Here is a 20,678-nt window from a genome sequence, read left to right on the forward strand (position 1 = left end):
TGCCAGCCCCAGAGCCCTGCGCCGGCGGGACGGGCTTCAGTGCGAGATGCTCCCGGCTCCAAGGAGCGGGTGCCTGGACCCCGTGTGTCAGGGGGTGCCAGGGGGCACTCGCCGGCCACCTGCCCTATGACAAAGGGCACCGTGCGGTGCTGGGGCCACCGAGGGCAGGGACGTGGGCTGGCAGCGCAGGAGGGCAGCCCGCGGGGCTGGGCCCGTGTCAGCCGCTCTCCGCCGCGGGGCCCTGCCGCCACACCGGAGCGCCCGTATCTCGGGGCTGCCACCCCCCGTCTTCAGCCGGAGCGCCCAGCGCATCCTCGGCGGCGCCCAGGCAGGCACCGGCCAGCGCCCAGCCCCGGCCGGCCGCTCCCCGGGCCGGGGGGAGGGGGAGGTGGCGCGGAGCCCTCCGCCCCCTGCGGCGGGGCGGGGGGCCGAGGCGTTAGGACCCGGCGGCGGCTGGGCGGTGCGGGGCCGGAGCGGAGCGGGGGGAGCCGCCGCCTCTCCCCTCCTTCCTCCCGCGGCCGCCCCAGCGCGCCAGGCAGCGCTCCCAGGCTCCCCCGGGGCGCTCGGCATGAGGAGGATCAGGGCCAATGCCATCGCCATCCTGACGGTCGCCTGGATCCTGGGCACTTTCTACTACTTATGGCAGGACAGCAAGCCCCGCTCGGCGGCCGCCGGCAGGTCGGGCGGCAGCGGCGGCGGTAGCGGCGGCGGGCGGAGGGCGGCCGGCAGGCTGGAGCCGCGCCGGGAGCAGCGCACCGTGCCCCGCAGCGTGAGTGAGCCGCGCCGCCCCGCAGCGCCCTGCGGCCGGGGGTCTCGGGGAGCCGGGGGTGCTCAGCGGGCCCGGGGGCTGAGCGGGCCGGGGGGGCTCGGGGGGCCGGGGGGGCGCGGAGGGCTCCGCGTTGCCTCCGGGTTGCTTTGTGTTTATTTTAGCGTGCGTGCTTGTCGCCATGGCAGCCGGTACGGCCGGGGCGCGGGGTGGGCAAACCCCGGGGACGGGGTAACGCCGTGGGTAAAGTACTTGCGAGCTGCCCCCGCCGGCTCGCCCGGCTGTGCGCCTCCGGCTGCGAGCGGCTGCCCTTGGCCCGGGAAAAGGCGGGGGGGAACAGCTGGAGGGGGCTTGGCTCACCTTCAAGAGGCGCGTACATAGACGTAACTGTACACACACACGTATGTACGATCACAGTTTTTCCCGATCAGGACGAGATAAGAGCCGTGAGCCCTCACAAGCCCTTCCTCCGCCGGCTGGGCTCTGGGCATCGCGCTGGGGGGGGCTGGGCGGCTGGTACCAGCTGGGGGACCTGGGCACAGCTCCTGAGTGTTGCCTGTTTTAAGCCAGAGACGGCAGTCTGCGTGCGAGGCAGGCTCCGGCTGGGGTTTGGGCAGGTGGGAGAGGGGGGAGTCCTGGGCTCTCCTTCCTGACCTGAGGGATGGTAGCAGTGCCCTGATGCGCTACTTCAAATCTGCTTTGAAAGCCCTGCACGCTGCCCTCCCTGAGTATTTGCGGGCTCAGCAGGGTGATAAAATCGAGCTCCTGGCTTAAGAATGATGAATACTTTTCTGTCCTGCCCATGAAGGAGGTTTGTCCTTCTTCAGCCTGTATAATAGCATCAGTAAAGCTCTCCCAAGTCTAGGCAGTAGCTTCATAAAAAATAAACCAGCCCCTGGAGCAAAAGTGGCCCAGCAATACCGTTCTCAGGAGTGATCCAGCTGAAGCAGTTCGGGAACTGCACTGCGTGTCACTCTTTGGCTGCAAATCCGTATACCAGCCAGTTACGCGCACATGGAAGCTAACAAAAGCAGCTGCCTGATCGGAGTCGGAGCAGGGGCTGGGTGCTGGGGCTCTCCGCTTCCTTCCTTGACTGGCACTGGGATTTTTGGCCTGTCTCTCTTTTCCCCGTCTGTAAATTTGGGATAGTGGGTGTGGATGTGGGTGTTTGGGAAGCCTCGTGAATGCTTGGAAAATGCTGTTAGAGCAGCCCCAGCCTTTGGGAAGCAGGGTGGAAACCCTTCAGCTGAGACCCTCAGCCATTGCTTGCAGCTGCTGAAACTCAAAAGTGAAAACTGAGGCTCTTGGGCAGAGCAAGGATGTTATTTGCTGCTCATTAGGGCCAGTCATCAGGTTGCTCTGCTGCGAGACCCTCTACAGAGCAGGACTGTGGAAATTAATACGGTGCTTCCTGGGGCAAGGAGTTCTGTGCAAGTGCTGTTCTTGCTGTAGCCCTTCATGCGTGCTGGGAAATGCTCTCAGGCTGGCCAGGGCCGAGTTGAACAAACAGAGGATTTAGAGCGCTGCTGCCTGTCAGATTCCACTGTAGTGGTGGGGGAAGCTGCCTCTGAGCCCCTGATTTCTTGCATGTTGTGGGAACATGATGCTCTGGCAGTTTTCTTTCTCCATTCACCGGTTTATCCCTCCCATTTTTTTATTGCATTTACTTTACTCCCTCTCAGAGGGCTTGTGAGGTTACATGAATCCATATCATCTGCCAAGCACCTTAAAATCCTTGGGAGAAGGATGCTGTGGCAGTGCCGCACATTGTTATATTGCTGCTGTTTGGAGGGAGGCGGTACGTGCTCGTGGCTAACCACAAAGCTGCTCGTTACAAGCTATAGTGCCGTGCAACAGCAGCTCCAAATCTGGTCCTGCTCACAGAACGACATAAAGCATCCCAGCTCTGCTCCATGCCTGAAATCCCTTAGCAGGGAAAAATGATTACCCTTTGCCTCTCCCGTCCCTCAGTGCCCCTGCCCCTGGGTAAATCCCTGCCCCCCTGGCAGGCAGCAGCTGGGACAAAGGAGAACCCTCTCCAGATGCATCTGACAGTGGGGCATGGTGGAAATATCACATCCTGACCTACCAAAATCTGCTTGCATAGAGAAGGGAAACAGGAGTTAGTGGTGTTGGGGCTTCCCCCTGTGCATGCGGAGCACTTTCCCAAGGGTTTGGTGGGTTGCTGTGAGGGCCAAGCTGGTAAAACATGATACCTGTGTTGCTGTAACTATGCAGTGGCATGGCTGTTGGAGAGCCTAACGGGCTTCCCTGCAATGGAAGGTGAATAATGAGCTGTCCCAGCCATGGTCTCTGCCTGTGCTGCTGGGGCAGAAGCAGGGAAGCGACTGCAGGTGTGCATGGGGCGGGAAGGTTGGCGAGGGCCTGGGGACAACACCCCTGTGCAGTGGCTGGCATCTAGCTGGGGTCCGAGCAGTTGGTCTCGTGGGCTGAGGCGACCACGTGAGCCTGCGGGGCCGGTTACAGAGGCGCTGTGGCTGGGCAAGCGGTCCTGAGCATGCATCCTTCTCCAGCTCCTGGGTGCACAGTGTGTGGGCTGCAGCACTGCCCACCGCCTCCCCCCAGCCAGCACAGAAAATGTGCTATTTCAACCACCCCGCTGGAGAAATGATGAATCTAGAGAATCGGCTGTCCTTCTGCAGTGCAGAGCCCTCAACCTCATGAAAATGAGCTCAGGTTCATTTTCCCGGGAAGTCAGATTACTTGACTTACTATATAGTGGCAGTCTTGTGTAAGAGGGGGCATGCTGGTGCCCCGCCTGCTCCTCGTCCCTTAGCCTTCTGCGGAGCCACTGAAACAAGCTGCCCGTCTTGATCCAGCTGTTGGTTTCCTCTGCTCTGCATGAGTGATGGTGTTGGAGTTCAAGCTGGGGCTCATCCACAAATAAGTGTGACTCATGTGACTTACGGGTCTCTGGAAAACATTTTTTTTTTTTTTCAGTTTTCTAAAACTGGCTGTTTTTCTGTCTGGGAAAAAGAAAAAAATCTTGGTTTTTGGGTGAGCGAGTCCAAGAGTTCTGCTCTTGCGTCTGTGCTGTGGCATTTCAAATCCTCATCAAATGGAGGTGCATTGCATGGGTCTTAAAAATTGAAGTGCTTTCTGGGCTTATGGTTTTCTTCTTTATTCTCTCGCAATGTGAAGAATAAAAATCACCTCAGGTGAAAACTGTGGTCGATTGCAAGTTTCAGCTTGAAACTGGTTTGTTATTTGTTGACTTCGTGTTTATTAACAGAACTTTAAACTTCAAACTCCTGGAGTCAGAACGGGAAATCTTTGAACATTAAAGTTGCGGGGGGGGGGTGGGGGGTGGGGGGGGGCTGTCAGAGATCAGTGTCCCAGAAATAGCTTGTACATTAATAGCGATCCTCCAGATCCCTGCTTTACATCCAGAAATCTTGGTGTGGGGGCTCTCTGTAATAACCTCTCCCCAAACAGATCCTACAAATGCTTGAAATAAAAATGCAGAAATTGGTAAAGGGCAGGGCTGACTTGGTGGCATGATGAGCCCCTCTGTGTTTCCCCTTCCACCCACCATGGAGGGTGGAAACACAAGTGAGTGCCACAGTCCTAGGAATGTGTTTTTTCTCTGGAGCACAGCATAATTTTGTATCTGTTAGGAGGAGCCCTGGGACCTCTGGCAGCTGGTTTGTGTGTTGGGTGTTTCTGGAGGATGGACGTCTTCCCTGGGCTCTTTTCTGTTGTCTCCTGCTCCTTGGAAATTTCCTGGAGGCAGCAGCTGTGCAATGTGCCTTTTGAAAGGGCTTTGGCATCTTTGGAATTATTTCCACACTACATAGGGGCAGTTAATCATTCACCGCATGCTGCTTGTCTGCTTTAGCACAGCGCTGGTGGGCAGAGCCCAGGACTGTTCTCCCACCTCTAAAGATTGCAGCGTGGGAAGCTTGCCCAGCATACCTGTGTCCCACTGAAGGGAGCAAGGCCACTGCTGTCATGTGGGCAAAGCTTGTTAGTCAGAGGGGTGGCGGGTAGGTAGGTTTGGAACAGTTTTGCTGTTGGCTGACTGAGCTGAGGATGCTGCCGTTTCACAGTCAAAACCTGGATGTGAGGCTGCTTGTAGACTTCTCCAGCTTGCTGACTTCTCTGGGGTGGCAGGGAAGCAGCAAAGTGCCTGAAAGATGGAGACAGAAGAGTATCATTAGTTAAATGCTCTGAATCATGTTAGGCTGGTGCCCAGTTGCTCTCTGGAGCAAGTTTTTTATCTCTAATCTTTGTCCTGCCGACCTGTGACCTGTGTAGCTCCTCTGTGACCCCGCTAGAGCCTGTTTGGCAGCTGAGAAAACCCTACATTGTAATAACTGGCTCTGTTGCCTGGCTCAGCTCTCCTGGCTGCCACCTGCCTCTGTGCTTATCCATGTAAAATAACCTCCAAGGAGATGAGATCAAGGCATCCTTTTCCCATGTAGCAAAGGGTTTCCAAATGCTTTGCAAATGTTGGTGAACTGGTGTCACCTTCCTGTGGTGAGACGGTGAGCAGGAGACTCCTCTGGGATGCACTGCTGAGAATGGGAGGTGTCTGTAGGTGTTGAGTAAGTTGGTGAGGAAAGATGGCAATTGTTTGATTTCCCTGTCTTGTTTAGCCAGCAGATAGGCAGTGGATGGTGTTTACCTACTTCCCTGAGTAGCCAACTGGCAAGTCTAGCCACGCTTGTATTTGCCACTGTGTAAGACCACCTTGATGGATGCTCTTCAGACCCAGGTAGACTTAACTAACTTGGCCAAACAGTGCACTCTGCTGCATTTGTTTTCTGTTGCCTTTGGCTGTGGGTATCTGAATCCTGTGAAGCAGGTGCTGGCTGATGTTCACTGTTTGTTCATGAATGTTTTTATTCCCATCCCTTCATCACATTCCTTCTGTGTGCATCATTTAGGGGATACTTTCCCTCGTAAGTGGGATAAGCTGCAGCTTTCACAGAATCATAGACTCATTTAGCTTGGAAAAGAACTTTCAGATCATCAAGTCCAACTGTTAACCCAGGACTGCCAAGTCCACCACTAAACCTTGTCCCTAAGCACTGCATCTTGGCACTTTTTAAACACCTCCAGGAATGGTGATTCCACCACCTCCCTGGGCAGCCTGTTCCAATGCTTGACCACCCTTTCAGTGAAGAAATTTTTCCTAATATCCAATGTAAACCTCCCCTGGCACAACTTGAGATGGTTTCTTCTTGTCCTGTCGCTAGTTACCTGGGAGAAGAGACCTTTCATGGATCAATAAGTAATACCATTTTTCAGGGACTTGTATACTCTGGGGCTCTGCTCTTCCGAGGTTATTTTGGTGGTGGGGACATGGTGCTTAACACTTGCGGTTTTGGGGCAGCCATTCCTGCTGTGACCAGACCCCTGCAACACTAATTTTTTTTTAATCTGTGGGATCTCTCTCTTTTGGCATATGAGAGGCCTGTGCCGGCTCGCTGGGAAAAGATGACTTGGTAACTCTTTCTTGGGGGGTATTACTGCAAGAGGAAGATTCAATGACAGTTTGACAGCTTCATATTTTATTTACCGTGTTTATTTTTTAAAAATGTGGGAATGAATGATGTTTGCCTAAATGGTAGAAAATTTTTTTATATTTAATTTTTCCCAGTGGCCCATGTGATACATTAAAAAATAAAACAAAAAGAAGAGAAATGAGTCACAATAATAATATTCATAAAATCCAGTTGGCAGCACGGGCCTTCATTGTTAATGAAGGTGATGAGGTAGCTGCAGTGAAGTAGCTGGGGCTCAGGGAATGTTGGTGGTGGTCTGGGCAGCCTGGGACAGTGTATAGGGGGGGGTTTGTGTGTGTGAAAGTGTAATGGACCTGAAGATGATATTTTTTTACCAGAGCCTTTCCATTAAATTAGTGGGCGAGGCAGCTGCAAGTTGTAGCGAGTGGAAGCGTTCCTTCAGTGTGCAGCTGATTCCCCGGTTAGATTTGTCTTTGCATGTACAAAACTGCCCTAATGTTTAAAAGCTAAAAATTTAGCGGTGTTTCTTGGAAAGAGAAGCCTTTGAGAGGCGTCTCAGGTCACTGCCGTGGTGAAACTTGGCCCAGGTGCTTCATCCCGAGGTGGGCAAGTTGGGAGTCCCTTGAAAGGCAAGGGGAGAAGATGTGGTTTTGTTTCAGCGGCACTACCCATGCTGGAGTGCTAAAAATCGACTTAATTTTTCCTGTTAGGAAAACATGCAGCGTAGCACAAAGTCAATGAAATAAGCAGAGGCGAAGGTGCTGGGAATGAAGGCCGTGGGTCAGCAGGGGACTCGGGCTTGCCTGTGTGTCATCTCCCTTCCGCAGGGAAAGCCCCGGGGCAGAGCATGGTGGGGCTCTTGCTCCTCCTCGGCTCTCCCCAGGATGCCTGCTGGTTGTTTCTGTCCCATGGCATTTCAGTGACAGTCCCAGGACCTGCTTCTCTCCTGTTCTGGTGGTGTACTCTGTTCCCTTGTGTTCCTCCAGCTCCTGTAGTAGGGCTGTAGGCTCTTCGGGGCTCGATGTGTCAGTTGTCGCTGCTGTTCTGTCTGCGCAGTGCCTAGCACAGAGGCAGTGACCCACAGCGTATCCTGTGCTATCACATTAAGGTAAAGACATAACTGAAGTGAGACCCGTGGGCTGGGAGTCAAGCTGGCATACTGACTGAGCTGCAAACTCATCCTCTTCAGATTGCTCTGCCTCACAGGCCTTTTGGGAGGCTTAGCTTGCTAGTTGGGTAAAGGGCTGGAGCGAGGTAACAGTAGCAAAACATCTGAGTTGTGTTCACCCTTCGCATACCTTTGAACCAAGAACGCAGATCAGGGATGATCAGCTGCAGGAGGAAGACGCTAAAGGCGCAGCACGAGCTGCTCTGTGCACTGAGCAACGGGATTTATGAGGAAAGGCTGCTCCTACCTGCTGCTGGCCTTCACTGGATTTTTGTAAGCATGCATTTTTGCAACAAATAAAAGTGATAAAGGACAGGAGGTGGGCTGTCCTCATCAAATTTCCAGGTCCCAGTTGTGCTTGTGGAGACGGTGAGATATATAGGACTACATTAACAAAAAAAAGGTGTGTGTGTGTGTGGTTAAAAAAGAAAAGTGGCCTCTGGGGCCCCATCTTTGCAGAGAAATTACCCGTGTGGTGATGTGCTTTGAGCATGTGGGTAGTTCCTCAGTGTCGGTAGAGCCTGTGTTTTTGACAGGCAGCTGCGTGCTCCCTTTGGAGCTGCCTTCTTTTGGCTACTTCAGGGCCATGGTCCCTGCAGAGACCTGGCTGAGCTCCTCCTGCAGCGGCAATGCGGGTCCTGCAGCACTGCTGGTTTCCAAGCCCTGGGCTGCCAGGTGGGGCTGCCCCTGGGCCGGGGAGCTGTTTTGGCTGGTCAGATGGTGCTTGGATGCTAGTCCTGCCATGATGGAGCTGTAGGGTTGAATTTGCAGTTCAAGCTTCAAGGCTCCACAGTCAGGCTGGGGTAGTGCTCTAACTTCTGACTCTGTTACAGCCTGGGCATGGATAACATTCAGCTAAAGCTGCAGAAAAAGCAGAAAACTTTAACCTCTTGTTTTCATTCTCCCACTTTCCAAATTTTTTGTCTTGTAAGCTGGAAGTGAGGAGGCTTTGTTTCAAAGTAGCAGGGAGAGAGAGAGCAACTGTGTTGAAACCTGCATCAGCTATTTTGTGGGGCTGAGAGGGGAAAAAAAAAAAGAATATTTTTCTTGCCTTTTTATTTTGAATAGGCTGAATCCTGAAACAGCCAGGGCTCAGCTGGAGAAGTGCTCCTACCCAATGAAGTTGTCTTCAGAGGTTCTCTGAAAAAGTCTTCCTGCAGGACAAAATGGAAAACACAGATGCTTTCCATCTGCTCACATGCTGAGAGCCCTGATATTTGGTGCCAGAGAGCGTCATGTTCAGTAATGCCATGCTGTACCTTTGTGCCTTTTGGTATCAAGTATGCAGTAAAAAGCCTAATAAATAAGGAAGAGCATGTAATTGCTGCAAAAAGCAGTGCAGCTCCTTGTGTTTCAGGTGAGTTGGTCTCCAAGTGTGGGAATGGGGATACAGTGGCAGTGCAAATGGCAGCCGTCACGTCCACACAATGAAGTGTGCTCTTGATGTAGTTTCCCAAAGTAATTTTAAATTGTGAATGTTAACAGTAACATCAGAGTAACTAATCAGAGTTAGTAAATGTGCATGTTGCAAGCACACACTGCAGACTCCTTGTGCTCAGTGGTGTGGTCATGCTGTATTCCCAAGTGCTATAGCATGCATGTGATGTTTTATTATTTGTTTTTTCCTTTATACCTTTCTGGGAGATTTTCCAGATTGAGTTGTGTGGTAGGAATTACCAGCTATACCAGGCTGCTGATGGAGTAGGCTGTATGTGTTTCCTAACCTTCTGAGATGTCGCAGTTTGGCTGAAATACCTGTTTTGTGCCTAAAGGTAGGGCACAGCCTCTCAAAGTGATCTCTGGGGAGGGTTGATAGGGACAGTGGCAAACAGGTTGGGTATAACCCCATCCCCAGCATAGGGACACTGAAGCTGCCACATCCACGCTGGTGCTACACCTACTTTTGTAATGCTAAGGTTCTTGGTTTTGTGTTCGGGAACAGCAGAGCTGGCTGCCCGGCAGCGCAAGGTGTAGGCTGGTGTGAGCACAGTCAATGTTTCTCCCATTGCTCGGAGTGCAATGTGATGTTTGTACTGGACTTGGGTTGGCAGCAGAAGGATGTATGCTCTGCAATGAGGTAACCCTTTCAAAGAAATCTGTTGGAGCAAATCTGAGCGAACTTGGCAGCTGTTTGCATCTTGTCTGCGTTTGGGTGGTCTAAGTCTGGTTGTGCCATGCCCTGGAATGCTGGATTGCAGTGCTGTGCCCGCTAGCTGTGTGGCCCTGTGGGGCATTGCCAATCTGTGCTGGGAAAACTGGACTGCACTGGCTGGGCACTCCCAAAGAAATTTAGGAAGGGCTGGGAAATCAGTGTTCCTTCAGGAGCAGCTGTGGATCCATTGGGTCAGGTGATGAAGAGATGCAGTCAAGTGAGATGTAGCCTTGGAGAGGCTGCCCAAGCACCTATCAAAAGCTCCCTTTGGCTGAGTGTGAAGGGGTTTTAAGGCAGCAGGTGGGCAGCTGGCTCAGGTCAGGTTCTTGAACAGAAACCGCTCTCATGCTACACATTAGGTGAGCCATGAGGAGATGGTTTACAGTGAAAGTAAGCGCTGTCCTTATGGTGCAGGTTACAGATTGAGTCACATTGGTTAGCAGGAAGAATCTGCTTATCTGCTTGCATAACTTAGCTTACACCATTATTAAAAATAATTATTAATTGTAAATTATTTACTCATTAATTTTTTGGGGCCCACAGCCTCACCTCCAGGAAAAATGTGCTGGAGTTGAAGGGAAACATGATGGAATGATACAAAGGACCTTGTGTGGTTGGTACCACTCTGACCTTTGCTGCTCCTTGTACTTGTGAATCAAGGGGGCTGTCCGAGTGCTTCTGCCACTCCCATGGTTTTGGATGCATTGGTCTTGGCATGGCAATGCCAATGGCAGTGGAGTCCTCTTGCCCGCTGCTGGCATCCTGGGGGCAGTGGGTGTCACCAGCTCTTGCTTGCACTGAGGAGATGGCAGGGTGGGAACCTTGTTACAGGCATATGATGTGTGCAAAGCTGAGCCCTTTAAATCTTGGTGCCCTAGTTAACAGGCATTTAGTCTTCCCAACCTGTCACAGCCCATCTTGTTTTTCCTCCTCTTTCATTTTAGTTAGAGGATTATAATTGTCCCTTTGAGCTTAAAGGGGATTGGAATGCTCTGTATCTTTCTTCTGCTTTTCCCCGATATCTCCTAAGAGATGACATAAAGAAGGGCCAGGAATGGATAAGTGGGTGTTAGCATCACTACAAGCGCTGAATGAAGGGTGAGAAGACTCCCCCTAACCTGTTGTGCCTGTGTTCTTGCAGGGTCTGCACAAGATGCTCTGTGACCTCTGGAGTTACAGCAGCCCCCCCCCCCCCCACTGGCATCGGTCCATGTCCCCCAGTTGCCTGGTATGCAGGGGCAGGGACTTTTGGCAGTCAGTTGGGCAGGACCAGCAGCTACAGGAGGGGAGAATGCTGATGGGAGCCGAGTGCATGAAGGAATCCCCTTCTTATTCTTCTGCACCTCCTGTACCTTAGGAGTGTTGTAAGGGGTTACTCTAGTTCACCAGCTCATGAGTGCACAGAAGGAACTTGCTGCTGCCAGTGGGTTGTATGATCAGGAAACCTGGTATGCAGTTCCTTCAGCTGGGCTTCAGCAGAATCCAGAATGGTAACGTCTAAACTTTAAATGAAATATCTTGAGTTTTTTTGGAGGGGGGCAATGTGCTGCTATTAACCATGCAAGAATCCTTAGAAGTTAGAAAGCAGAAACGCAGGGTAACCGAACTCCCTCATTTATGTAGCAGTGAATCTGAGAAATTAGGAAATAATGCCTTGCATGGCATTTATTAAATGTCCAGGAATTTGCTAAACTGAGTCTTGTGACAGATAGATGAAGACTAAGGAAATTTTGAGGGCTACATGACATCATCAATTTTCTTGTCTAGCTATCTGTTAATGCTTTTATAATTCCACTAGAAATACATTTCCCACTACTGTATTTAACTTGCTGTCCCTGTGTGAAGCTTTAATTGTGGTCCTTACCATTCTTTGTGGCAAGGACAGCCATGAAGCCTGTTGCCAGAATGTTATTTTGAATCATTAAAGGCAATTCATATCTTTCCAGTCTTAGGTGGGTGAGTTGAATTTGAATAGGAAGATATTTATATTGAGATCAGCATTTGCTCTAAGTTATTGGTTCAATAATTTTCTTCCCAAGGTAAATTCCCATTTCATTGCCTCGTATCTGATAGGGGTAAATTTAGACATATTTTGGTCACTGCCTGCCAGTTGGGGACACTTTTGAGAGTCAGATGCTGCTTAGCCTGGAGTAGGCTCGGCACCCCTGCAGCGCAGGGCTCAGGTCTGCACTGGGTTGCAGTCAGGGTGACTCCAGCCATTAGCTGGGTCTGCTTGGCAAGAGCTGGGTGAGTCTTGGCAGTGTGCTGAGGGTTCAGATGCAAAAGGAATGATGTGGAGAGAAGCTGTTCTGTATGAAAACTCAGCTGGCTCCAGCAGCTGCCAGCCTTTCCCCTGCTCTGGCTGTAACTCTGTATGGCAGGGAACTGCATGCCAGATGTGTATCTCCATAGCAGAGTCTGTATGTGAGGGACTTGTTTTGGGGCTCCTCTGGGATGAGAGAGTGAGGCAGGGAGACTTGTTGAGTAATAAATTGTTAGGGACTGCCACGAGCCTGCCTGGAGTTACCAGTTGCCTTGCCATCCTTTCCTGAGGAATTTGCACATCAAAGTTACAAAGCCTGAGATCTCCCGTACATCTTGCTCCTCCCTCAGACCTCACATACAGCCTGTGCTGCTGGGTCCCTCCTGGTTGTCTGCAGATCCCTCCTTGCAGGGTGTTTGGGTATCCAGACAGGTATCCTGCTCTTCTGTGCAAGGTGAAATGTGAACAGAAAAGATAGCCTCTGTCCTGGGGAGTTTATAACTACTGTAGATAAGTAAGATAAAGGGCTGGTAATAGGAAGCATTGTTCCCCCCATTTCCTTCATGTAGAGCTGAGAGTAAGCCTCAGACTCTGCTGAAAGGAAGAAAAGAAGGCAGGGGGCGGGGGGGAATGAAGCTGTGTTTGTTATTCAGATCTGCTAACCTCTGGTTATTAACTCTGATTAAAATGCCAGTGAAGCCAAGACAGCTTGGGTATTAACTGTGACCAACATGAACTTAAAGAACTTGGTACTGGATTCCAGCTACTGCCCAGAGATGATTAAAACTCACTTTGTCCCGTGATAGCTGCTGTTGTAACTGGCTGTACCTCATTATTGTTAGGGTTTTACTCTTCACCTTGGTCATTTATTTGGACCACCTCCCCCCTCCTTGTAATTTCTGCGGTCAGTGATGGGTTGGCCACCTAAAACCACTTTGGCACTTAGTGTAACCTGAGGGGGCTGGGACAGCTTGGGGGGAATAAATTTGTCTTGTGGCTGAGGGGATGTGTTGAGAAATTCTGGCCCACCTTGGTTACCCCAGTTGCCAACTCAGGTTTTGGTGTGTGTTTCTTTCTTCTGTGTGTTCATTTGGGGCATAAGCAGCATTCAAAAATAAGCCGCTGGGAGCAGGAATGGAGAGACAGGTCAGAAAAAGCTTCTAAATGATTCCTGTGTGTGCGAATGTTAATCGTTAAACCTGTTATCGCTTAACAGCATGACTTCGTCATGATAAGCTGCCCCTCCAGGCTGGACAGGAATAAGTCTCAGGGTGTTTGCTGAGCTCTGAGAGCTGGACTTCAGCCTCTCCCACCTCAGCCCTAATACGGAATGGTGTTTAAACACTCCGTAGCAGGCTGTGGTGATGGCTTGCAGGGCAGTGGGGCTCCTTGGGGCTGCTGCTGCTTCTTCAGTCTTAATTCTGCCTTCAGAGAGTTAAATTCTCAACTTAATCAGGGTAAAGTGAGGTTCCCCGTGTTATGTTGTTCTCAATGCTGAGTGACATCCGTAACCAGTGTCTGGATGCTAGTTCTGTGCTCAGACCAGTAGCCTATGTGATTTGCTCTTCTGGGGAAAAAATACACTGTAGGCTCCTTAATCATTCTCTCTGCAGAAGAAGAGCATTTTCATCTGGGAATACGCTCTTGGGGTTTGTAGTATGTACTTGGTTTTTGTCTTGCTACCAAGCTCTTCAAACAGATAAACAACAGCAACGTGAGTGCCGGCGTGCTGAAATGTTTATGTGCCTGTCCGTGGCACGTGGCACAAGTTGTAATGGGCAATACCATCTGACCGGGCAGATGGCCTTTTTGCCACAAGTTATAAATAGTCAAATACAAGCACAAAGAGCAGCATCTACTTTTGTAGGAGCAGAATTGTACAAGGGTGAATTCAGCCAGTTGTACTCATTTCCCTGCAAACAGGAGTCTGAATGTAGGACATCTGCTGCTACTGCACACCCCAGTTTTGTGTCAGGAGTGTTTCTGGGGCAGCAGCAGTATGTCACCTCAAGCTCCTAACAGCCACAAGCAGCTTTAAGTCCCTAGGGAAGTCTGTTCGGTTTGACATAGATTTGCTAATTGCTTCTTGAGCATCTCCGTACAGCGCTATCGGGTTGGGGCACTATTGGTTCTTCAGAATGGATCTGCACTGTAAGCAGAAATGGGCTCTTTGGAGTTACTTAACGGGAAAAAAATGGCTGAAATAGACTGAAAACGGTGATGATCTGAAGGAAATACCTTTGCTTCTGAGAAGGATGAGTGGAAACTCCCCAGCTGTTTGGTAGGGCCACTCAGGCTCCCAATAGGCTGAGCTTCTGTAAGAACTATTTGCAATTCTGCTGCCAGTTCAGTACCTCCAGCGTTACCAAAGCATGTATGAAAAATAACTGCATGGAAATGTCTTCGATGTCTTCTAGAAGGCAGCTCAGCTATCTGTCCACCGGACAGACACCAAATCTGGCAAGGAGCAAGGTATGCTGTGCTTTAAGTAAGTGTTGACCTAAAAGAACTTGTCACTGCACATTTCTCAAAAAACTGATAGTTTAAAAAGAAATGCCTCTTAGCTTTTAATTAAATACATCTGGTGCATTCCTGAGAGCATGATGGTGATGGGCAATATTCTCCTTGTTTTTTTGAACTAGATTACGTGAACTTCAGGGAGCTTCCTTGGTGCTCCCCATGTGTGAAGAAGCACGAGGTGCAAGGACTTTTGTCTTTAGTGTGTGCTCCTAGTGTAGGGCAGGTGTGGAAGTATTAAAATATGTTTAAAACGTTTGAATGTTTGCTGATATGTAGGCTCTTAATGTTTTATTTCTTATCTTGTCTCTTCAGCTATTTGAGTTTATTAGGAAAGAAGGGTGGTGGTTTTTTGTATTTCCTCTTTACACACATGGTGTTGTTTGCATCAGTCACAGAAAGCAGAGGTGTTAAAATTAACTGTATCATTTAGGCAGCCTTGCTGCAGATAGTGTGGGCTGTTACCACAGGAGGCACGCAATCTCTTCAAGCCTCTTGCTTGTTTGGGGAGGTACGGAGACCATCCGATAGCTTCCTCCTTCCCTCTGTCCTGTTAAATAGGTTGATAATGTAATATACAGGATGCATAACGCTGTGGTTTTAGTCTGTATTGAGCCAGATTGAATGCTCAGGGTCTGAAACCAGAAGGAAAGATTATCTGAGGATTCTGGGATTATAGAGCAGGATTTAATATCACTGGGCTGGAGGTGGCTGTTCCTTGCTGTAGAGGGAGCTCAGCCACAATACCTCCTTTGAAGATGTGTGATTTGGGAGGAGGGGACTGCTGTTAGAAAGGCCTGTCTGCTGCTCCAGAGCTAATTTAAGAGCCTGCCTCCCATTCAGGTAAGGGAAATCCCATCAGTGGATTTTTTTCTGTTATGTTAAATGAGCTGGCTATATGACATGGCCTAATAGTGTTACTGCAGAGAGCAGCAGATAGACAATGATTTTCCTTGAACGTTTTCTTTGCTGCGTGGGAAAGGGGCTACTTCTATCTGATTCAGCTGCTAGGCAGCCAGATTTCTCTCCACTGGTCAATAAACAGAAACTGCTGTTTTATGCACCAGAAACTGGTGTACTGGCTGCTACAGTTATGACTGAGTTTGTAGTGTCAGATCAGCTGGGACTTGGATGTTGCACCAAGCCAAGGATCTATCTTCTAAAGATGTACAGGCTGAAAGTGGATCTGTATTTCTACGTTGAGCAGATTAGTAGTGACATCTGTTCTTCCCAATCGTTTCTACAGTGAAAACAGCCCATAGACAGTAAGACCGAGACACTTTGATTGGTACTTTTGGTAATAAACGCTTTCTGCATTGACATGTCTGGTGCCCTTGACTCCTCAGAAATGTGGTAAGTGCCTAGGCATCTTCTTTTTCAGATGAAGAGTCTGAGGGAGACTCAAAAAGGTTAAAGCCTTGATTTACACTGATTGCTCAGGCTCCATTGACTTTCTTTTTGAGCGTCTTTCCCACCGGGCATTTGACTGACATCCTCTTCCCTAGAGCTTCGGTGCATGTGCAAATAGTCATGGTGTTTGAAGCAGGGGAAAGCAATGTATTTTTATGGCCTTTAAAGGGGAGGGGAGGTGGATAAAGGAAAAGCGATGTGAATATACCCCACTAATGCACAGTGCCAGCATACTTTGTCCCCCCAGGATGACGCTTCTCCTCTTGGGGTGTCCTTGGGATGCAGCATTGAGAGTGCTCGGGTCTCAGTTTGCACATGAGATATCCTGCAGTGCTGCGGGGTGAAGGCTCTTGTAATGAGTGACTCAAATGAGGCAAACAGTTAACGAGTTGTCCAGGAATGGTTCATTGGCTCCTGCCTAGCAGAAGGAAAAGTGTCACTGTGATTTGTGCTTACCTAGCTATGCAACTGAATTTTATCCTTGAACTGGGTTCCTGGTTTAGACAAAACCCCTCGAGTGAGATGCATGCCATTTGCACAGGGTTCTTAATTAGAAGAATTCATCATAAACATGGGCATCTTTCTCTCATTAATATGGCAGGGGACAGAGATTAATTACATCAGCAGGAATGTGTCTGTTGTTGTTTACTATTTCTATGAAATGTGGCAGTCCTTGGTGTCTGCAGACAGAGATGAGATTCCATATGAAATTGCTGTGCTGCCACTGTTATACTTGTAATTATTTAACAAATTACTGACTTTTGAGTTGAGGTAGCTCCACAAGGCTTGCTATCTGCTGATCAGGAGATACTTAAAACTTGCATATGCAAGAATTTCTAGATCTGCAGTGATAAAGGAGGAAAATCATGGCACATTTGAATTTTTTATGGTGGCCTCTCCTAAAATATCTGTTCTCCGCTCTCATACTGCCACTAGCAAAGAAAGGGATGGAGTGGAAGAAGATAATTTACTATGATAACTTTAAAATGAATGGCTTAGTTTGGGGCACAAGTAGATCTTGCATCTCTCTTCTCTCCCCTCTGTCCTCCCTCAGCTGGCCAAGGGATGCCGTTTTGAAAGTGTCCGAAGTTGAGAAAGTCCGTTGGCTATGCGAAGCTCAAGAATCAGAGATTAAAATTGATTATCGTGTTCTTCTATGTGAAGCCTAGCTTCCAGCGCCAAAGATTAATTGCTTACATTCAGGTTTTGAAGGGTCTGTATCTTTTGCAGAGAATAATGCAAGAACATCTTGCTGGCTCCAAATCATGTCAGCATTATTGGAAATGCTTGCCAGCGAGGTGCGGCAGGGCTCTCCGCTGAAGCTATGGGAACAATTAGACCACTGGAGAGTTGGTTTTGGTGGGTTTTTTTTGGCCAATAACCTCCATCCAGCTCCTCAGTGAAATTTTCTTTTAGCTGGTTTGTCTTCTTTCTCCCTCTCCAGACAGATGTCATGGTATAAACAGATTACTAAGGAGAACTGTTTCCCCCCACCTAGAAAGGAAGTGACTGAATGGAAGCTGTCACACAGAGACAAGGTTTGACTTTCTTTAACTTGGCAAAGACTTTGCTCTCACCCCAGGAGCCTTGAGGAGCAATGCCAGCGTGGAAGGCAGAGGCAGAAAGGCAAGCCCATGTAGATGGCTTACAAGAAGAACGGACAAAGTGTGTTTTGACGAGATCAGCGTTGTAGCAATTGGGTACTGTAGTGGGCCAAATCCCACTCTGGTTCTCACAGTATGTAAAAGTTGTGACTTTCAGCAGCTTCTGTCCTCTAAGCTCAAAAGCTAGGTGATCAGCGGTATCACTAGAGAGGAGGCAGTGTTTGTGTGTTTAATTAAGACCTGCTCTTCGGTGAGTGCTTTACTGCAGATGCTCTCTGCACGCTTCTTGCGCTTTTCTTTTGGGATTAAAATGTTAAGCAATTTTCTTTATCCCCTTGTCTTTTGTGCTCTTGTGTCACGAGTTAGGGATGAAAGTGCCTCCTCTGCCAAATATAATTGATAGGTCTTGCCTGGAAGATGTATTTATTTGAGTATGAGGTTTTTCAAGTTTAAGTGGACATTTAGTTGGCATTTGAAGAAATATCTCAAAATGAAGGCAGATAGAACAAGCATTTCTGCCAACCCTTGTTCTCAAGTGTGCAGCGTCTCACTCCCGGTAGAGGAGGAGACTGCTGTGTAGTTGTTAAGATTCTTGAAGAATCTGTAGGCTATGGTGCCTTCTCTGTCCAGAAAAAAAAATAAATCCCAGAATAGTTTCTGTGCAGTTTCTTAAATGTCTAGCTTGCCATCTGGGGGCTCAGACATGAATGATTTTAAGATCTGTCACATGTCTGAGGACAAGAGTTACAGACCCTTAGAACAGATCAGAATTTAGTTAGAATCGGTAGGAATTTACTGACAATCCATAGCTTATTGGATTGCTCTGTGTAAAATCTCATGTAAAGCACCGAGGATTAATGATTAAACTCTTATCTAGAAAAATTTATTTTTTAAGATGTGAGTAATGTAAAATTGCCTCACTGGCTCACAAAAGAATAAAAATAGGAATTTAAAGTGGCTGTTGCCAGGCAGAGAATACTGTTAATCTGCTTTTAATTGTAGGGCAATATTTTTCTAAAAAAAAAAAAAAAAAAAAAAAAAAAAGTTAATCCAAGTCTTTTGTATCCTTATGGTGAGTGGAAGCAGTTAAATAAAATAAATGCTTTCGGTTTGAAATTTGCAAGGTCTTTAGATGAAGGACTTAGGTGGACCTGGAAGTAGGTGTTTTATGAAGCTATTTCCTGCTTTGCAGCTCTCCCTTTGAGCTGAGATGGAAAGGTGGTGTTAATCACTTCTCAAGGGCTCTGCAATACATTGCTGTGGTCTTGTGATCATCACTGATTGTGTCCTCCAAAAGATCTTGCTGGGGCCATGCAGCTGGAAGAAGAGATGGACAACTGTGCTAGATCACTGAAAGAAGCCAGAATAATTGATTTGAGACCCTGCAGGCACTTATGACTGCACCTCTTGCTCTGTTAAGTTGCTAATCTTGCATTTTGCTCTGGGAGGTTACCATGAGCAACTATGCCATTCCTCCAGATTTTGCCAGCTGCCAGTAGGGACACTGCTTGGCAGGTCAAGAAACACAGGAGAAAGTAGTCTTACCAAGATGTCCCTCCATCTGCAAACAATGCTTGGATTTCCTTGTCCCTGGGTACTGCCTCCGTTTTGGTCTGTGAAAGAGGCAGTGTCTGAGCCAGTACAGCCCTGTACCAGCAGAAGATGGGGGCTCTGCTAGGTCATGAGAGGGCTGGGGTCAGAGGGGTCATCTTCCAACGACTGGACTGGGAAGACTCTGAAGGATGTGAGGTGTATTTGGGAGGAGTGTAGAGGGCAACAGGAGGAATGAAAGCCAAGCTGGTCTCTGCTGGATGCTGGCTGTGGTCCCTGAGGAAAAGCATTTTTGCTCTGTTGCCACTGTTGTTTGCACTCGAGATTAAAGCGCTTGGGTGGAGGTGAAGACACCATTCTCTAATGTTTTGCTTCAGATGACTTGACTGCAAAGACAGTTCTTGGTGTTAACCTGGTATTAACCAGGGCTTATGAGAAGGATGATTACTTTTCACTTGCCTGGAAGTGGTACATGGAAGTGTGCAGTGAAGGATGGACGACATGATGTCATTATCAACTAAAAGAAGCTGAGGAGGTTCCTTTCCCTCTTGGTTTCAAACTTGTTGCTTCACACAGGTTAAAGGGGTGAATGTGTGTAGGAAAATGGAGGATGGGGATGGGTGTTCTATATATGCTTTTCTCACTTGCTGCTTCCCTCCAAAATTTATCAGTCATTTGGGAATTGGTTCCGGCATATTGCTCTTTAGGTTATAATAGAAGTCTGTTAAAGGCATACCCAATGGGTGATGAAGTACTTGTATGAGCTTTCATGTGTTAAGATATTACCAGGTTAAAAATGATAGTTTGCTGGAATGGTTGCTGCATCACCAGCTCCAGTTTAGCATTGAGCGGAGGGACTGGGTGGAAAGTTGTTTTTTAGACTAGCATCCCTCATTTCAGCTCCAAGGGCTGCCGGAGCAGCCTTGCTGAAAATACCCTTGCAGTTTGAGCCACTGGTCTAAATGGTGGCTCCATAACCCAGAGGGTGAATATTAACCTGGAGATAGAAAAGTCTCACAGCCTCTGACTCAGAGCATCTAAGTGATGTGGAATGGGGAGAGCCTGCAGGGGGCAGGCAGGATGGGTAAAGAAAGTTAATTTGGAGGGGAAGTATATTGCAGCGTGGCAAGATGGGACGGGACCAACTTTTTGTTTCCTTATGCTTTTTCCTCTGTCCTGCAGAGAACAGCAGCTATTTAAACATCCCTGTAGACTTTCCTAAACCGATGTTTTAGGAAACCTGAGGTGTGGCTATGTGCACAGTTTCTGAACTCAGTTGTCTGGGAGATGTGTATGTGTTTGTGTGGGTGTATACTGGCAGCCTTGAGGTTCATGTAGCAGCCCAGCTATGAGTACATGCTGTAATGATATTTTAATTGTGATAATTTCTGGAGACTCACTTTTTTTCAGTACAGAGGATTTTCATCATCTTTGTAGTTATATTCATGTTTTATTTGAAGTAGTAATTCAGATCTAGTGTTTCTCCTGCTGCGTTGAGTGGTACAAATGAAATAGTGATAAGCTGTTTCATCTCCTGAATAAAATCACTGGAGGTCAGAGAGAGACCTCCCTGTATCTACCAAGGGAACTGACATACCTACCTAATAAGAGATCAAACCTGATCAGTTTGGCTGGTGCACGTCTGTCCCCACCAAGCAGAGGTCCATCTTGGACACCTTTAGTTTAAAAGCCCCAGAGCCATCCTGCAGAAAGAGCTGGTGGCAGGTGGCTCCAGGACCCAGCTGCCTGCCTTCC

At 48.7% G+C, this 20,678-nt stretch overlaps 1 protein-coding gene across 1 annotated transcript in view; it reads left to right on the forward strand.

Moving 5' to 3' along the window:
* The first annotated feature begins 203 nt into the window (after window positions 1–203).
* Window positions 204–20,678, forward strand: part of GALNT16 (polypeptide N-acetylgalactosaminyltransferase 16) — a 77,248-nt gene continuing 56,773 nt past the window's right edge. The window contains exon 1 of the mRNA XM_080396512.1: window positions 204–769. Coding sequence (XP_080252638.1) covers window positions 569–769 — 201 coding nt within the window. The 5' untranslated portion in view covers window positions 204–568. The remainder of the gene's footprint in view (window positions 770–20,678) is intronic.

Source organism: Falco punctatus (assembly GCF_963210335.1).
Source record: "Falco punctatus genome assembly, chromosome: 7".
Classification (NCBI taxonomy): Eukaryota; Metazoa; Chordata; class Aves; order Falconiformes; family Falconidae; genus Falco; species Falco punctatus.